Here is a 19,360-nt window from a genome sequence, read left to right on the forward strand (position 1 = left end):
CTTCCATTTTATATAAGCATGCAAATAAACATGGATAAGTACAGCACAGAAGAACTGAAAAGTTGTGATCATCACATAACTGAAAATTATTCAAGCCATAATATAAGACCTATCCTGATAAAAGTGAACGAGGCAGGATGGAGAGTGCCAAGCGAGTACCTTAGCAAGGTGTGGGATTTAGTTCATCCTCCAGAGCAGCTACTAAATAGCCAGAAACAGTACAGAACAACTGCTGGGGACATATCAGTGACCAGACACACAGTGTACACCAGTCTGGACAAGCTGGACCAGTTGCGAGCCCACCCAAAACCATGAGCTCCCCAAGCCACAGCAGCCGGCGCCCCTCCCCCACAGGCTGCTTCCCAGAGGGGAAAGGAAAGGGACTTAACTAGCAGCAGGGGCTGAGCACAACTAACCTCCAATTGTGGAATTAATTCACAAATTCTGACTACTAAAAATAGGCCCCCAGCTCAGCTGAACCTGGAGCCAAAGCAGAGGTTGCTGATTTTTGCCCCAGGGCCGAGGGGGCAGGGCTGACAGAAAAAGAAAAAAAAAAAGAAGGTTTTTGGGATCAGAGAGCACATTATACTTGAAAGGGTCTGGGCCCTGAAGGAAAGGAGGGGGCACATAGGATCTGAATGTACACAAAGCAACATACCAACTTATGTGATGGGCAAACCCAAGGAACAGGGGTCCTGCTCTGAGAAGGATTTTTTTCTTTCTTTTTTGTGGTTGTTTTTCTACTGCTTGACTGCCTTTGGATACAGCTGCAGCTCTTCTCAGGCTCCAAATGCACCAGGCATAGGCAGAAACAAGCTTGTCTGAGAGCTTGTCTAGAGCCTGTGTCTTCCCTAGGAGAGGAGTGGGGCCCAACTCAGGTGGATTTCCTCCCTCAAGGAACTGAGACTCCAGGGTATGGAAAACTGAAGCCTTTAAAGCCAGGCTGCAACTTCTCCTCTGTCTCCACCATGCCCCCAGAGTCTGCTGAAGTTAAACGTACCGCATCACCTTATGCTAGTGGGACCCGCAGGCAGAAAAGCACTACATACTGGGCAGGATAGGAAAAACACAGAGTCCAGACACTTCAAAGGAAAGTCTTTCAACCTGCTGGGTCTCACCCTCAGGGAAAACTGACACAGGTGACTCTTTCCTCCTGAGAGGAGGCCAGTTTGGTCTGGGAAAATCAGGATGGGTCTATAATACCTAAGTAGACCCTCTGAAGTGGCAGGGGCAGGGTGCGGGAAAGGCTCCATACAGGCAGGGCAAGAAACAAGAAAACAAGAACTAAAAAATTCTGATCTGTTAAACAAACCCTAAGCTAGCGGTACAGAAGATGAACTGAATGTCAAAGAACAGATAGACAACAAAGTCATCCAGGAAGAAAATTTTAGGTAACAGAGGTGAAAACAATCTCCAGGATAAACTAATTAAGGTAATTAAATGCCTAACTGCCAGCAAAAAAAAACAGCAAATCATACTAGGAAAACTGAAGATATGGCCCAGTCAAAAGAACTAAACCAATAATTCAAATGAGATACAGGAGTTAAAAAAATTGATTCAGAATGTTCGAACAGACATGGAAAACCTCATCAAAAACCAAATCAATGAATTGAGGGAGGATATAAAGAAGGCAAGGAATGAACAAAAAGAAGAAACTGCAAGTCTGAAAAAAACAAACAGAACTTATGGGAATGAAAGGCACAGTAGAAGAGATGAAAAAAAGCAATGGAAAACTGCAATGTCAGATTTCAAGAGGCAGAAGATAGGATTAGTGAACTGGAGGGTGGAACATCTGAAATCTGACAAGCAAAAGAAAATGTAGGGAAAAGAATGGAAAAATATGAGCAGGGACTCAGGGAATTGAATGACATGAAGCACACGAATATGTGTGTTGTGGGTGTCCCAGAAGGAGAAGAGAAGGGAAAAAGAGGAAGAAAAACGAATAAAGGAAATTATCACTGAAAACTTCCGAACTTTATGAAAGACTTAAAATTACAGATCCAAGAAGTATAGTGCACCCCAAACGGAATACATCCAAATAGAGGTACTCCAAGACACTTCCTAATCAGAATGTCAGATGTCAAAGAGAAAGAGAGAATCTTGAAAGCAGCAAGAGAAAAGCAATCCATTACTTACAAGGGAATTCCAGTAAGACTATGCATAGATTTGTCAGCAGAAACCATGGAGGCAAGAAGACAGTAGGATAATATACTTCAATTATGAAAAGAGAAAAACTGCCAACCAAGAATTCCATATCCAGCAAAATCATCGTTAAAAAATGAGGGGGAAATAAAAGCATTTTCAGGCAAAAAAATCACTGAGAAAATCTGTGACCAAGAGACTGGTTCTGCAAGAAATACTGAAGGGAGGACTAGAGACAGATATAAAAAGACAGGAGAGAGAGGGGTGGAGAAGAGTATAAGAATGAAGACTATCAGTAAAGATAAAAAGAATAAAAATTAGATATGACACATAAAATCCAAAAGGCAAAATGACAGGAGAAAGTACTACCCATACTGTAACAATACTAAATGTTAATAGATTTAACTCCTCAATCAAAAGACATAGACTGGCAGAATGGATTTAAAAACAGAACCCATCTATATGCTGTCTACAGGAAATGCATCATAGACGCAAGAATATACAAAGGTTGAAAGTGAAAGGCTAGGAAAAGATATTTCATGCAAATAACCATCAGAAAAGAGCAGGAGTAGCTATACTAATATCCAACAAATTAGACTTCAAATGTAAAACAGTTAAAGAGATAAAGAAGGACACTATGTATTAATAAAAGGAACAATTCAACAAGAACATATAACAATCATAAATATTTTGCATCAAGCCAGAATGCTCCAAAATACATGAGGCAAACACTCAAAACACTGAAAAGAGAAACAGACACATCTACCATAATAGTTGGAGACTTCAATTCCCCACTCTCATCAATGGACAGAACATCTAGACAGAATCAATAAAGAAACAGAGAATTCGAATAATACAATAAATGAGCTAGACTTAACAGACATTTATAGAACATTACACCCCACAAAAGCAGGATACACCTTTTTCTCGAGTGCTAATGGATCATTCTTAAGGATAAACCATATATGCTGGGTCACAAAGCAAGTCTCAATAAATTTGAAAAGACTGAAGTCATACAAAACGCTTTCTCAGATCATAAAGAAATGAAGTTGGAAATCAATAATAGGAAGAGTGCCAGAAAATTCACAAATATATAGAGGCTCAACAACACACTCTCAAACAACCAGTGGTTTAAGGAAGAAATTACAAGAGGAATCAGTAAATATCTTGAAGCAAATGAAAATGAAAACACAACATATCAAAATGTATGGGAAGCAGCAAAGGCAGTGCTAGGAGCGAAATTTATTGCCTGAAATGCCTATATCAAAAAAAGAAGAAAGGGCAAAAATCGAGGAATTAACAGTCCACTTGGAAGAACTAGAGAAAGAACAGCACACTAATTCCAAAGCAAGTAAAAGGAAAGAAATAATGAAGATTAGAGCAGAAATAAATGAAACTGAGAACATGAAGACAATTGAGAAAGTCAACAAAACAAGAAGTTGGTTCTATGAGAAAATCAGTAAGACTGATGGATCCTTAGCATGACTGAAAAACAGAAGAGAGAGAATGCAAAAAAATAATATCAGAAATGGAAGAGGAGACATAACCACTGATTCCACAGAATTAAGGGAAGTACAGAGAGGATACAGTGAACAACTTTATGCTAATAAACTCGACAATATAGATGAAATGGACAACTTTCTAGAAAGGCATGAAGAACCAACAAGATGCAAGAAGAAACAGACAACCTCAACAAATCAATCACAGGTAAAGAAATTAAATCAGTCATTAAGAAGCTCCCCAAAAAGAAAAGCCCAGGACCAGATGGCTTCACATGTGAATTCTACCAAACATTCAAGAAAGAATTAGTACCAATCCTGCTCAAACTCTTCAAAAAAATTGAAGAGGAGGGAAAGCTACCTAACTCATTCAATGAAGCCAACATTACCCTCATACCAAAGCCAGACAAAGATATCACGAAAAAAGAAAACTACAGACCAATCTCTCTAATGAATACAGATACAAAAATCCTCAACAAAACTCGAGCAAATCGAATCAAGCAGCACATTAAAAGAATTATACACCATGACGAAGTAGGATTCATCCCAAGTATGCAAGGGTGGTTCAAGATAAGAAAATCAATTAACGTAATACACCATATCAACAAATTAAAGCAAAAAAACCCCATGATCATCTCGATTGATGCAGAAAAGGCTTTTGATAAAATTCAACATCCTTTCTTGTTGAAAACACTTCAAAGGATAGGAATAGAAGAGAACTTCCACAACATGACACAGGGAATACATGAAAAACCCAAGCTAACATCACCCTCAATGGGGAAAACTTGAAAACCTTCCCCCTAAGATCAGGAACAAGACAAGGATGTGCACAAGACAGTGGATGTACCCACCACTGTTTTTCAACACTGTGTTGGAAGTTCCAGCCAGAGCACTTAGACAAGAAAAAGAAATACAAGGCATCAAAGTTGGAATGGAAGAAGTAAGACTTTGTTTGCAGATGATATGCCACTATATGCCCAAAAACCCCAAAAACTCCACCGCAAAACTACTAGAGCTAATAAATGAGTACAGTAAAGTGGCAGGTTACAAGATCAACACTCGAAAATCTGTAGTGCTTCTACACACTAGTAATGAACAGTCTGAAGGGGAAATCAAGAAAAAATTCCATTTACAATTATGTGCTGGTTTGAAAGGACGCATGTACCCTAGAAAAGCCATGGTTTAATCAAAATCCCATTTCGTAGAGGCAAAATAACCCCTATTCAATACCGTATGTAATTAGATCATCTCCCTGGAGATGCAACCTAATCAAGGGTGGTTGTTAAACCGGACTGGAGAGATGTGTCTCCACCCATTTGGATGGGTCTTGATTAGTTACAAGAGTCCTATAAAAGAGGAAACATTTTGGAGAATGAGAGATTCAGGGAGAGCAGAGAATGCTGCAGCACCATGAAGTAGGAAGTCAATCAGACAGTGACCTTTGGAGATGAGGAAGGAAAATGCATCTTGGGGAGCTTCATGAAACAGGAAGCCAGGAGAGAAAGCTCGCAGATGATGCTGTGCTAGTCATGTGCCCTTCCAGTTGAGAGAGTAGCTCTGACTATGTTTGCCATGTGCCTTCTCACTTGAGAGAGAAACCCTGAACGTGATTGGCCTTCTTGAAGGTCTTCAAGGTTCAGGATTGGACAATTCTATAGACTTGTTTTAATTGGGACAATTTCTCAGCCTTAGAACTGTAAACTAGCAACTTATTAAATTCCTCTTTATAAAAGCCATTCCATTTCTGGTATATTGCATTCCAGCAGATAGCAAACTAGAACAAATTGAAACCAAAAGAATAAAATATTTAGGAATGAGTTTAACTAAAGAGACAAAAGAAATTTTTAAAAGAAATCACAGAAGACCTAAAGAAATGGAAGGCCATACTGTGTTCATGGATTGGAAGACTAAATATAGTTAAGATGCCAATTCTTCCTAAATTGATTTACAGATTCAATGTAATACCAATTAAAATCCAAAAAACTTAACTTTTCAGAAATAGAAAACCAACAACCAAATTTACCTGGAAGCACAGGGTGCCCTGAATAGCTAAAAGTATCCTGAGAAAGGAAAAGAAAAATGAAGTCGGAGGTCTCAAGCTATGACACTTTAAGGAATATTATGAAGGTACAGTGGTCAAAACAGTACGGTATTGGCATAAAGGTAAATATACTGACCAATGGAATTGAACAGAGTGTTCAGATATAGACCCTCTCACCTATGGACAACTGATCTTTGATAAGGCAGTCAAACCAACTCATCTGGGACAGAACAGTCTCTTCAATAAATGGTGGGCCTAGAGAACTGGACATTCGTATGCAACAGAATGAAAGAGGATCCATATCTGACACCCCATACAAAACTAAAAATGGATCAAAGACCTAAATATTAGATCTAAGACCATAAAACTGTTAGAAGAGAACGTAGGGAAATATCTTATAAACCTTATATAGGAGGCGGTTCCTAGACCTTACACCCAAACCACGAGCACTAAATAAATAAATACATGGCAACTCCTCAAAATTAAACACTAGTGCATCAAAGATCTTCATCAAAAAAGTAAAAAGACAGCCCACAGATGGGAGACAATATTTGGAAACAAAATATCAGATAAAGGTCAAGTATCCAGAATATATAAAGAGATTGTTCAACTCAACAACAAAAAGACAGACAACCCAATTACAAAACGGGCAAAAGACTTGAACAGATACTTCTCAGAAGATGCTCAACTTCCCTGGCTATTAGGGAAATGCAAATCAAAACCACAATGGGATATTATCTCACACCCACCAGAATGGCCATTTTCAATAAAACACAAAATGACAAGTGCTGGAGAGGATTTGGACAAAGAGGCACATATATCCACTGTTCGTGGGAATGTCAAAAGCCACAACTGCTCTGAACAGAAATTTGGCGGATCCTCATGAAGCTAAGTACAGAATTATAGCATTATATACATACGCAAATATGACCCTGCAATACCATTGCTAGGTATCTACTCAGAGGACATGAGGGCAAGGACACAAATGGACACTTGCACACCAATGTTTATTACAGCAGCATGATTTACAAGTGCAAAGAGATGGAAACAACCAAAATGTCCATCAACAGATGAGTGGCTAAACAAGCTGTGGTATACACATATGATGGACTATTATGCACCTGTAAGACAGAATAAAGTTATGAAGTATGTAACAACATAGATGGACCTTGAGGACATTATGCTGAGAGAGATTAGCCAGAAACAAAAGGACAAATACTGTATGGTCTTGCTGATATGAACTGACATTAGAGAATGAACTTGAAGAATTTCAGGTGGTAACAGAGACCATCAGAAGATAGAAATAGGGTCAGATATTGGATAATTGGAGCTGAAGGGATGCAGATTGTGCAACAGGAATGATTGTAAAAATTCAGAAATGGATAGCACAATACTACCTAACTGTAATACAATTATGTTAGAACACTGAATGAAGCTGAATGTGAGAATGACAGAGGGAGGAGGGCTGGGGGCAAAAATGAAATTAGAAAGAAAGATGGACAATAAAGACTGAGATAGTATAATCTAGGAATGCTTAGATTATATAATGATGGTGACTAAATGTGCAAATTTAAAAAGTTTTTGCATGAGGAAGAACAAAGGAATGTCAATACTGCAGGGTGTTGAAAATAGATGGTGATTAATATTTTAAAATTTTAACTTATGAGGTGGGCCACAGTGGCTCAGCAAGCAAGAATGCTTGCCTGCGATGCCAGAGGACTTGGGTTCGTTTCCCAGTGCCTGCCCATGTTAAAAAAAAAAAAATTAACTTATGTGTGAGAATAAAGCAAAACATGTTATTTGGTTCAAAATTTATATTTTGACTAGTGCAGTTCCTAATATAACTTATGTGAACACCATAAATACATGGAACCTTGAGTATGGCAAAAGATTTTGTAGGTTTGTCCAGAGTGATGCCACAACAAATCCCCAGGTGATTTGAACAGTGAGTAAAAATGTATTTGCAAAGTCCCCTAGGGGGAATGGTGAGAAAGGGGGAAAATTCAAGTTCCCCAAATTTAAAATTCTTGATATTCTCACAGGCAGTGGGGACAGTCAAAGCAAGAGGCAGAGGTTCCAATCCTGGGGTTTGTGCATGTGAAACTTGACCCCACAAAGGATAAGTCAAGCCAACTTAAAATTAGGCTAAGAATCACCCCCAAAAGAACCTCTTTTGTTGCTCAGATGTGGCCTCTCACTCCAGCCAATACAACAAGCAAACTTACTGCCCTCCCCCTCTCTACGTGGGACATGACTCCCAGGGGTGTGGACCTTCCTGACAATGTGGGAGAGAAATCCTAGAATGAGCTGGGACTCAGCATTAAGGAATTGAGAAAACCTTCTTGACCAAAAGGGGAAAGTGTGAAACGAGACAAAATAAAGTGTCAATGGCTGAGAGATTCCAAACAGAGTTAAGAAGTTATCCTGGAGGTTATTCTTATGCATTAAATAAATATCACCTTGTTATTCAAGATATAATGGAGAAGCTGGAGGGAACTGCCTGAAAATGTAGAGCTGTGTTCCAGTAGCCATGTTTCTTGAAGATGACTGTATCATGATATAGCTTTCACAATGTGACTGTGTGATTGTGATAACCTTGTGTGTAACTGCTCCTTTTATCTACCTTATCAACAGACGAGTAAAACATACGGGATAAAAATAAATAATAGGGGGAATAAATGTTAAAATTAAATTTAGTAGATTGAAATGCTAATGTTCAATGAAAGGGAGGGGCAAGGGGTATGATATGTATGAATTTTTTTCTGTTGTCTTTTTATTTCTTTTTTGAAATTGATGCAAATGTTCTAAGAAATGATCATGATGATGAATATGGAACTAAGTGATGATATTGTGAGTTACTGATTATATATGTAGAACAGAATGATCATATATTAAGAATGTTTGTGTTTGCTTGTTAGATTTTTACAAAATTTAAAAATTAATTTTAAAAAAAGTGAACAAGGCAGATACGTTTAAAAAGAGTGTAATTCCTGTAAACCAGATGACTTTGGTATGTTTTGTGGATCTATTACAAGCTACATGGATAACATCTAACTACTCTGTCTTAAATTTCCTTTCTTTGAAATAATCATGTTTTTTGCACAGAATGGAAAAAATGAGCAATCTTTATAAAATATGAAGGGATGTAAGTATAAAGTCTCTTGAATGAAAAATACATTATGCTTCTCCCCTCAAAACAAGGAAACCTTTCTAAAGTACATCATATAAACATTTGTGATCAATTTGAATTTTTTTTTTTTTACATAAAACAGTGTAACCCTTGATTCCTTCCTGTGGTTTGTTTTAAACTGTTCTGTTTAGTTGTGTTTTCTATTATACACTGTCATTTAGATTCATTCTGTCATCTCTATTATTAGAATTATTTTGTTGTATACTTCACAATTCAAAATGACAGTGGCTCTTAGAATACCTTATAATCAGCATAAAGTTTACCAGCCATCATCAAAATTAACCCCCCACCCCACAAAAAGAACTCACATTACAAACATGCAAGGGGTATCCCTTATATACGAAAGAATCTTTGAATCTGTCAGGGGTTTGACTCAAGTTTCATACTTTTTATATCAAGAAGACTCAGAATTGTTCAAAGATGCAAAGGGTTGTCAACATAGGTAGAATGGAACAAATCACAGACAATCTAGAAATCACTACGTAAAACACATAAAGCTTCTTTCAACAGTGGTATAAATAAGATCACAGACTTTAATCTTGCTAATATACTTAAATATTTTAAATAAGCTAAGTAACAACCCTACATTCAATACAACAGAAATTTACGAACCTTGAGAGATTAAATACCAACTCATATTGTCACCAATTCTCACAAGTGATTTACTACTTATGTTTATTTCATATTTGTGAATGAAAGAGAAAGGAAAATTTCAATATAATTCAGGAAAGGAACAACCCACACAATCACTCCTCCCAGCAACTACTGAGATACTCACTTTAGCAGCACTAATGACTGTGGCAGTGTAAGACTGGATGTTGTCTCCACAGGCACCACCACGGGATTGATGACAACGAATCAACTGAGAAAAAAAAAAAGAGAGAACCTGAAAGCAAACTGTTTAACTATAACAGGCATTAAGACAAGCTTATTTATCATACATAATGATAGTAGTGGGTGGAAATGTTTGTATGAGTGTATTTCAGACAAACGGCTAAAAGCCTAGCTTGAGTCACTATTACTCCTTTTTATAATCTACTGCTGCCACTCAGGCAGTTTCATGCTCAACTACAGTACAAGTTACGTGCCAGAAGAATAGTCTTTAAGAATTCATAAACTCTGAAATGGTAGGATATGGGATCTGGCAACCTTTCCACAAATTTAAAAAACAATCAGAGGACTTGGCACGACTTATCAACATTAAATATTTGACATTCTAGCAAATATTTTTCTCAACTTCCTTCCTCCAAAAAAAGTTGTAAAAGGAATAAAAAAAAAGTGTCATATATCCATTTCAATTGTATCTGTAAAAGGGGCACAAATTATGCCTAATTCAAACATAATACATGGAGTAGCTATCCACTACAGAGGGCTGATTGCTTTTAGCAAAGGAATGAAAAAAACATGACCTTATTATTCATGCCCGATGTAAACCTGCCAAATTTCAAAGTGAACCACTGGTTTGAAATGGCTGTTTTTCTCAAAATGCTAAGCAAAAAAAACAGGATAATCTTTTTAATGTTATCTAGAATTCACAGAAGTTCTACATATCACCAAAACATAAAGACAACAAATGGTTTATGTAATTTATAATTAGGTCCTTTGATGATTGATATGCAATCCCTCATTACTAGAATTGTTTCAAATAAATTCTTAAAAATTATATTGACATATATATTAATATATGTTGACATATAGTAGCATATATATCAGATACTAGACGTCAAATATTTATTAGACAATCTCTTTATTTCAATATTTTTATTTAGAGATCTTTACACACCATACAGTCCAAACAAAATATACAATCAATGGTTCACTATATTATCACATAAATGTGTATTCACCACCATGATCATTTTTAAAACATTTGCATCATTCCAGGAGAAGAAATAAAAAGAAAAAAGAAAAACACCAAACACCCCATACCCCTCGCCCTTTTTCTCATTGAACACTAGCATTGCAATCTAGCCAATTTTTTTTACCCCTCATCCCTATTATTTATTTAATTTTTATCCTTATGTTTCTACTCAGCTGTCTATACCCTGCTTAAAGGGAGCATCAGTCACAAGGTTTTCACAATCACACAATCACATTGTAAAAGCTATATAGTTATACAATTATCTTCAAGAAACAGTCTACTGGAACACAACTCAACAGTTTCAGGTACTTCACTCTAATCACTCTAATACACCATAAACTAAAAAGGGACATCAATATTATGCACAAGAATAACCTCCAGGATAACCTCTCAACTCTATTTGAAATCTCTCAGCCACTGAAACTTTATTTTTAGAAAATCTCTACCATGTCCCTGCTAAACAGTTGCTTATATAGATTTCAAGGTTGAGTAGTGAGGAATTTTTCAAAATTCAGGTGACCATTCAACGTGATTTCACATAGAGTTAAATAAGGAGTCTGGAAGGCAATCACTTTAAAAAGAATCTTTCAACAACTATGTGATGATACTGTGAATTACTGATTATATATGTAGAACAGAATGATCATATGTTAAGAATGTTTGTGTTGCTCTATTTTAAAAAAAATAAAAAATTTTTAAAAAAAGAACATGTTTCACAAACATGTGGTCAAAGAATTATGAAAAGTATCTCTCTGCTGCCTCCTACTGCATGTGCAAAGAAAGACAATCTTTTGGAAATAGTACCATCTTTTTCTTCTTTAATTAAAACGTACAAGGACAAATGTTATTAAAAAATAAGCAACAATCTTACCTCTTAAGTTTAACTAAAAGGAATTCCGAATTTCTACATGAAATTAACCCAGTAATTTTAGACTAAAACTGAGCATCAGCAGAAAGTTACAGTGTATATTGGTTCACCAAAAGTAAAGATGAGTCAGAATTTTACAAAGCACAAAACGCTATATAATGGACTAATTTCCAGGAAATACTTTCAAGCAATGTGCAAAGGTGCATATATAGTATGTTACCTTTTGTGAAAGAAAGAAAATGACAAACTAATCAAAATGCATAAACACAGTCTTAGGCAGGGATCGGGGAGGATGGAGAATTACCCACAAATGCAAACACTAGATTTTTATAGCACTATGAGCAAGAAATTCTACAATTATTGAATGAATAGATGTGTTGATGTTACAGTCTCCTATGTGAAATAAGTAACAAACAATTATGAAATGGAAGAAGCAAGAAAGAATTCTTTTGTGATAGACTGGAATTGGAAGCATCAATGTGAATTAATGAGTCCTAAAATAGGTATGTTTATATATAAATATACATGCACAATCATATGTATGTAGTTATATATATCTGGATATATATGTAAGTATGTTGTTTTTGTGTGTTTCTTAGCTCTGTTCAATGAAAAGGTCTAGAAGCAAAGACACCAAGAACCAATGAGAATACCTAGTAGACAAAGCTTGCCTGTTAAAATTTTCAATAGCTAGAGATTTCAAAGAGAGTCGAGAGGTCATTCTCGAAGTAATTCTTATGCACTATACAGATATCCTGCCTCAATCTGAGGGGTGCTGCAGTTGCTAAAGGGAAATACCTGAAATTGCTGAACTATAATTTGAACAGCTGGATTCTTGAAGATGACTGAATAAACTATCAAGCTTCTAAGGTGTGACTGTGAAAACCTTGTGACTGACACTCCATTTTATCAGCATATGGAGGATGAGTAAAGAATAAAAAAGAGGCAAATAAATACACAAGGGGGGATACGGGATGGTTTCAGTATGTTTTTTACTTTTCTTTTTTTGTTTTTGGAGTAATGAAAATGTTCAAAAATCAACTGTGTTGATGAATGCATAGAACAATGCACTGTGAACCACAGACTGTTCAATTTAGATGATTATATGGTATCTGAATATATATAATATCTCAATAAAACTGCATTTTAAAAAAAAAGGAACCAGGAGAACCAGAAGTGGCTGTTCCAGGTCTAAGGGATGGAACAAACCCATACGTCAGAAACAGTAAAAAATAAAAATTATGGTGCCAGTAACGAGCCCAAAGGGGCTCCAATTGGCCAACTCTGGCACAATTTGAAAGCCCAAATAATTTAAAATGAAAATAATTTATAAACTACTGGAAAAAAAAAGAAACCTTACTGAGAGCACTGACAGACATTTTCACACTGCTGTTCATAGCAGCATTATTTACAATCGCTGAAAAATGGAAACAATCCAACTGCCCATCAATAGACGAGTGAATTAACAAATGTGGTATATGCACAGTAAAAACAAAATGTCCTGAACTACATGACAAGATGGATGAGCTTTGAGGAAATCTGTTCTACAACTAATTGTTGCGATGCACTTTGACATTTATTGCTTTATCGCTTTTTTGTAAAAATATTATTTTTCACAAAAAAGAAAAAAAAGAGAAGGAAGACTATAACACAAAAGATGTTAACAAATAAGCATGACTGCTGAATCATTATACTGCTATTTCTTTGATCACTGGTGTTCTGGAGTAGCTAGAAGAAACAACGAAAAATCGTGGAACTTATAACCCATACCAAACTTTAAAAACTATGAAATCTATTCTATAACAACTTCGTTTTTACATTGCTATCACAGCTTGCCAAATCTTAACCAAAACCATTCCTGCCAATATTAAAGAAAACCTAGGAAATTATATAAAAAGTTCCATGCACTAGGGTAATTTTCCAGAAACCTATAACCTCCAGATGGGTCCCTGGACCAGATAAGCCTTGAAATGCAGAAGGGCCAGCCTCTCCAGAACAACAGTTTGTTCCATCTCACTACCCCTTATTACTGACAACCCTTCCAATATGAAAAAGTTAGAAGAATAGGGGAAAGATCACAGGTGATGGCGGAGTTATACAGAGAAGGCAGCATTTAACAAATGACTATGAGTGCTGAATCATTATATTGATATTTTTTAGTCTCCAGTATCTTAGAGCAGCTAGAAGTAAAAACCTAAAATTGTGGAACTGTAACTCATACCAAACTCTGAAATCTGTTCTACAACTAATTAATGCAATGTGTTTTGAAATTTACTGCTTTTTTATACATGCTATTTTTTGCAAAAAAAAGAATTAAAAGGAATTTAAAAAGAAAAAAAGGTTATAAAGGAACATGCCAACAAAATATAATACCTGATCCTAGATTGGATCCTGTGCTGTGGGGGGAGGGAGGGGCATTACAGAGTCACTTGACAAAAACAGAATATAGACAGTAATTACACAAATGTTAAATAGGCTAATATTTAGATGTAATGATATATGCAATCTACTCTGAAACAGTTCAGAGGTAAATCAGAATAAAGAGTATATGGGTGTTCTATGTGCTGTTTGTATTATAAGATACAGTCAAAATGCATTTTTATTCAATTTAATAGAAAGACTTAGTCAAAATGTAATTCACTTTTGTAATTTCACACTCATTACAAAGTTAAAACCATCAAAAATTGGTAATAAATATTAGCTTTTATGAAATACCATGGAAGGACTGGAAATATTTCTTCTAAAGGGTGGCACAACCACCTCATTAGCAAACTCCTTGTGAATTAAGGAGTTTAATTTTTGGCCTTTGAAAATGAGATAAGATTTTCTTAATATGTGTCTCTATAAAGGAAAATCAATTGGTACACTTTCAAGCTATGCATCAATGAAGGGAGTTTTTTCCTCCTCAAACACAATACTTAACCATTGATATAATACCTGCAGCTCTAAATGGGAAGTTTCCCACATGTGAAAAGCCAATGGACAATTTATAGATTTACTTCTTGGATGCTCTAACACTCAACAGAAATTATTACATAGTAATGCCATTTGTCATTAAAGTTTGAAAAGAGCAATTTGGAAAGAAGTACTTTTATGAGATATGTAGGAAAACAGAAAGAACAGAATGAAGTATAAATTCAGCATCAGTTAAGGTGTAAAATGTCTATTTGCTGCAGACAGAATTTTGGATAAAGTATCAAGGAATTCATCTAAAGAAATTCTTTACTTCAAAATTTCTTGATTTTGAACATCCCAAAGGCTAATAACCATTTACTAGCTTTGTGATTTCACCAAATAATTACTTTATTTACCACATCCTGATTTTGTCAAGAACTCTTTATTTCACATTATTTCCTAATACTCCCAAGATATAATAACTAAGCAACAAAGCTAAATACCTCTTGGAAGTTTGTAAAGATTCTTAGATTTCATTCTCTATTCAAAGAGCAGTAAGGCATAAAAAGGATTTCACTTTTTCTTTATGAAATTGCAAATTTACCTTGTGCCTTGATTTTGAAATAAAACCCAGTGTAAAAATACAATACTTTCATTTTATTATGATGATATTAGTAGATAAATGAAATGCATAAATATCAGATAGTATTTTAAATTTCAGCATCTATGATATAATTATTAAAATAATTGGCAGAACCCTTGTTTGGATCTAGTTGTAGACATATAGTTAAGGACAATTAAATTATTCCATGTCTTAGGTGCCAATTCACCTCTTGACTTCTAGCCTCACAGAAACTGACTTTAATACCACTGTTGTGCTTTGACATTAATGGGGTAAAGTCTTAATGCAAGGACAACCATCAAACACTTGAGAATTCCCAATACTAATTATAAGCAAGATGGGAGATGGGAAGATTATTAATTGCACAATAACAACCAAAGCAAACCAAACAAAATAAAGTACTAATAAGTGGTATATAATTATTACACAGGTAGTTATTATGGGAAATCCTTCAATACTTGCTCCATTACAAATAATCCAAACATGAGACATGTCTTACCTTGTTTTCTGCATAAGCAAGCCAGCAGCTTCCAAGAGCAATAGGATTCATGTTTGGCCCTGGGCAAGGATAACAGCCTGAAAATTTTCAGATGGAAATATTGAGAAATTTCTTAATAACTTTTCTGTTGATGCTTCATATGGTGATGCAAGAGAAACAGAAAAATCAAAGTTTTTTAAGTCAGCTAAAATTTCCATAATACTAATCATCATTTTAAACAGCTAAATGAAGGTTCTTTTCCACCCTCTAACTAGTTTTCTTTTGGTTTTGACTCTGTTCCAGTAAGAAATATACTTGGTAAGACCTGCTAATGTCTTTTAGCAGAAACTGGACATTTATTATAGTTATTCCTAGGACAAGAGGAAGAAGCTAATAGGAAACAAATTCCTAAATCTACAAGTTCAAAAGGCAAATAGGAATGTTGAGAGAGGAAAGATATAATGGGTTAACATAAATAAATAAATAAATAAATAAATAAATAAATAAATAAATAAATAAATAAATAAATAAAAACACAGACAAGTATGAGACCAACACCTAAAAGGAAAAGATAAACTATGGTGAAAAACTATGTTGCCAGGGCATCACTCTGGACAAACCTGTAAGATCCCAAGCCCTACTCATATACTTATAGTGTTCAATTAAAACACTGTTCCGATGCTCCTTTTATCTATAACGTGGACAGATGAGTAAAACTTATGGATTAAAAAATAAATAAACAATAGGAGAAACAAAAGTTAAAATAAATTTAGTAGATTTAAATGCTAGTGATCAATGAAAGGGAATAATAAGGGGTATAGAAAAAAATTAGAATGTTCATGTTTCTATGTTACGTTAAAAAAAAAATTTTTTTTAAATAGCATAAAGTGCACTGTAAATTAGAAAGGGTGGCAATACCCTACAGGTAGAAGTTCCAAATCTAGGTTATTGATCCGAAGGAGAAGAAAATAATCAACGCATGTCTTTCTACCAGCTAAAATCTAAAGCAAACACAGAAATCATTAGACAAATTTTCAGTCTTTTTCAAGTATTAAAGGAAGTCTGGAAGGGTTGAATTTGCCCAAAGTTTACAATAATATGACCATATAACAGTATTTTTTAACCAGCTTTCTTGAGGTATAAAATGACATACGTCAACCTGCTCATTAAATATACATACTTTGTTAGGTTTAGATATATACCCATGAATATATTGCTTTATTCAAAATGACTTTTATCAGTGAATAAAAGAATAATCAAGTTCTTTAATATTTATAATTTATTCCATTTATTAGCTTATTTTCTCCATTTATTTTTTATCTTCCTACACCTTCTTTAGAGAGATATGTAAGGCCAACAATTTTCATCAGTTTTTTTTCACTACTAAAATAACCCTACCTAAAATAATATCTGATACACAGCACAAACTCAGTAAATATAGTTTGAATAAACCAATCAATCCACCTAAATTAATCAAAGCCATTTTTAACGCACTAGCAAGTAGTCTACATAAGTAAATTTTTCAAATATCTAAATAGTATGCTCTTTTCAGACCTACAGCTTGCCTTTTCAAGCCAATTTTAATGGACATCTTTCTTAAGTGTCTATCACATGCTTCTGAGTTGAAAAGGTAGCATTTGGCAGTCATGCAGATTGTGTTACAGTTGTGCTCAGAAGCAATAAAGAAGCATAAATGGCTACTGGCTACGTTACAGAGCAGTTTTAGCGCAGCTCCCTCAACTGCCATTTTTAATACACAAAATACACTCATCACTGCTTTAAAATTTTTCATTTATTTCAAGGTTTGAAGGTAGGGTTTTGGGATGCTTCGGTTTTCTGAAAATTTGACCTCTGCATAACTCTGATTTACTATATCAACTGTATACAAATGATGGAGACATAAACAGCAAAAGGCATATTACACATAACACAAAGACAACCCATTTTAATATCTGTCATGTATTATACTGATAAAAGATGTCATTATTAGGCTCACATTGCACAAACTAATACTACTCATACAAAAATATATTAATTTTGTACATGCCTATATAAACACATAGTTCAAAGAAATTTTCAGAGTTGGAGAAATTAGTGTAAATATGATCTATAAAAAATTCTCCCCTTTGAAACACTATCATGAGAAATAACACCAAATATCACTATATTTGTGAATTAAAGCCTCACTTAGAGATAGCTAATCTCTGGACTAGCTTTTAAAAAGCTGTACTACTTTGCTAGCTGCCGGAATGCAACACACCAGAGACGGATTGGCTTTTAAAAAAGGGGGGATTTATTTTGTTAGTTCTTCAGAGGAAAGGCAGCTAACTTTCCACTGAGGTTCTTTCTTACGTGGGAAGAAAGACCACAGGATGGTCTCTGCTGGCCTTCTCTCCAGGCCTCTGGGTTCCAACAACTTTCCCCAGGGTGATTTCTTTCTGCATCTCCAAAGGCCTGGGCTGAGATGCAAGTGCTGAGATGAGGTATGCCGAGCTGCTTGAGCTGTGCTACCTTACGCCCTCTAATTTAAGCACCAGCCAATTAAGTAAAACGTCATTCATTGCAGCAGGCACCCTTTTAGCTGACAATCCTAATCAGCAACAGATGAGGTTCACGTACTATTGGCTCATGTCTGCAGCAACAAAACCAGGTGCCTTCACCTGGCCAAGTTGACAACTGAATCTAACTACCACAAAAGTCACTATCATTTATCAGTCAATTCTCATAGCAACTTCAACCTTAACAGATGCCAGTAAGTACATTTCCCCTTTCAAATACTAAAGGGAAAACAGCTTACAATTTTTCATTTCATTTTTTGAGTCAACGTTTTTAGAAATTTAGTGGATTTCATTAATTATAATGTACTGGAATGAAAAACAATTTGTTTTTCTCCTCTCCAAAAAAATATTTTATACCTGGAATCAGAAAACTATCAGTCACTTGGCACTATACCAACCTTGTAAGTGTGACTCTTTTAAACACTAAACTTTGCCTCCATTTAAACTTTGAACAAGTAATGGGGGAAAAAAAGACCCTTTATAATATTAATATTAATCCTAACATGTTTACAATGTTCCTAAACAGAGTGTAAAAGAACTTGTTTCCAAATTTAAATAAAGTTGCAATCCAAGAAATGCATATTAAATGAATATTGTTATGTTGTAAAGAAGAATTAAGAAGGGACATGGAGTGATGTGATTTCAGACAGCATCATCCCAGAAAGTTAATATTAATGAAGAAGAGACCGAAAACATTTTGAAAACTACTCTCTGTAATACTTTGCCTGTTTTTTCCTGGCAAGGTAGCTCAAAAGATTTCAGAACTTTTTTGAAAAAGCAAATATTCACATTTAAGGCCAACTGATTATGAACAAGGGTGCCAAAAGTCAATGGGGAAAGAATATTCTTTTCAACAAATGGTGCTGAGACAAACAGTCATATGTGAAAGACTGAATTTAGATACCTCAAATACACTATATTAAAAATAATTTTTCTTAAAATTAATCAGAGACCTAATTCTAAGTGCTAAAATTATTACACTCTTAGAAGAAAACACAAGAAGAAAAATATTCATGATCCTGGATTGGGCAATTGTTTCTTACATATGACACCATAGTACAAGCAACAAAAGAAATAACAGACTTCACCAAATCAAAAAATTTTGTATTTCGGAGGACAACATAAAGAAAGTAAAAAGACAGCACACAGGGTGGGCCACGGTGGCTCAGCGGCAGAATTCTCACCTGCCATGCTGGAGACCCGGGT

At 35.2% G+C, this 19,360-nt stretch overlaps 1 protein-coding gene across 20 annotated transcripts in view; it reads right to left on the reverse strand.

Annotated features, from left to right (window-relative positions):
• The window catches only part of BCAS3 (BCAS3 microtubule associated cell migration factor), a 726,008-nt gene that overhangs the window by 535,440 nt on the left and 171,208 nt on the right, over nt 1-19,360 (reverse strand). For all 20 annotated transcript variants that reach the window (XR_013177676.1, XM_077165018.1, XM_077165019.1 and 17 more), the window contains 2 exons: nt 15,618-15,694; nt 9,651-9,734 (listed from right to left, as the gene is read on the reverse strand). Coding sequence is in view for 19 of the 20 variants with exons in the window: in XM_077165018.1 (XP_077021133.1) it covers nt 9,651-9,734; nt 15,618-15,694 (161 nt within the window). In the remaining variant the exon portion in view is untranslated. The remainder of the gene's footprint in view (nt 1-9,650; nt 9,735-15,617; nt 15,695-19,360) is intronic.

The sequence above is a fragment of the Tamandua tetradactyla genome, chromosome 6, assembly GCF_023851605.1.
Source record: "Tamandua tetradactyla isolate mTamTet1 chromosome 6, mTamTet1.pri, whole genome shotgun sequence".
Lineage (NCBI taxonomy): Eukaryota > Metazoa > Chordata > Mammalia > Pilosa > Myrmecophagidae > Tamandua > Tamandua tetradactyla.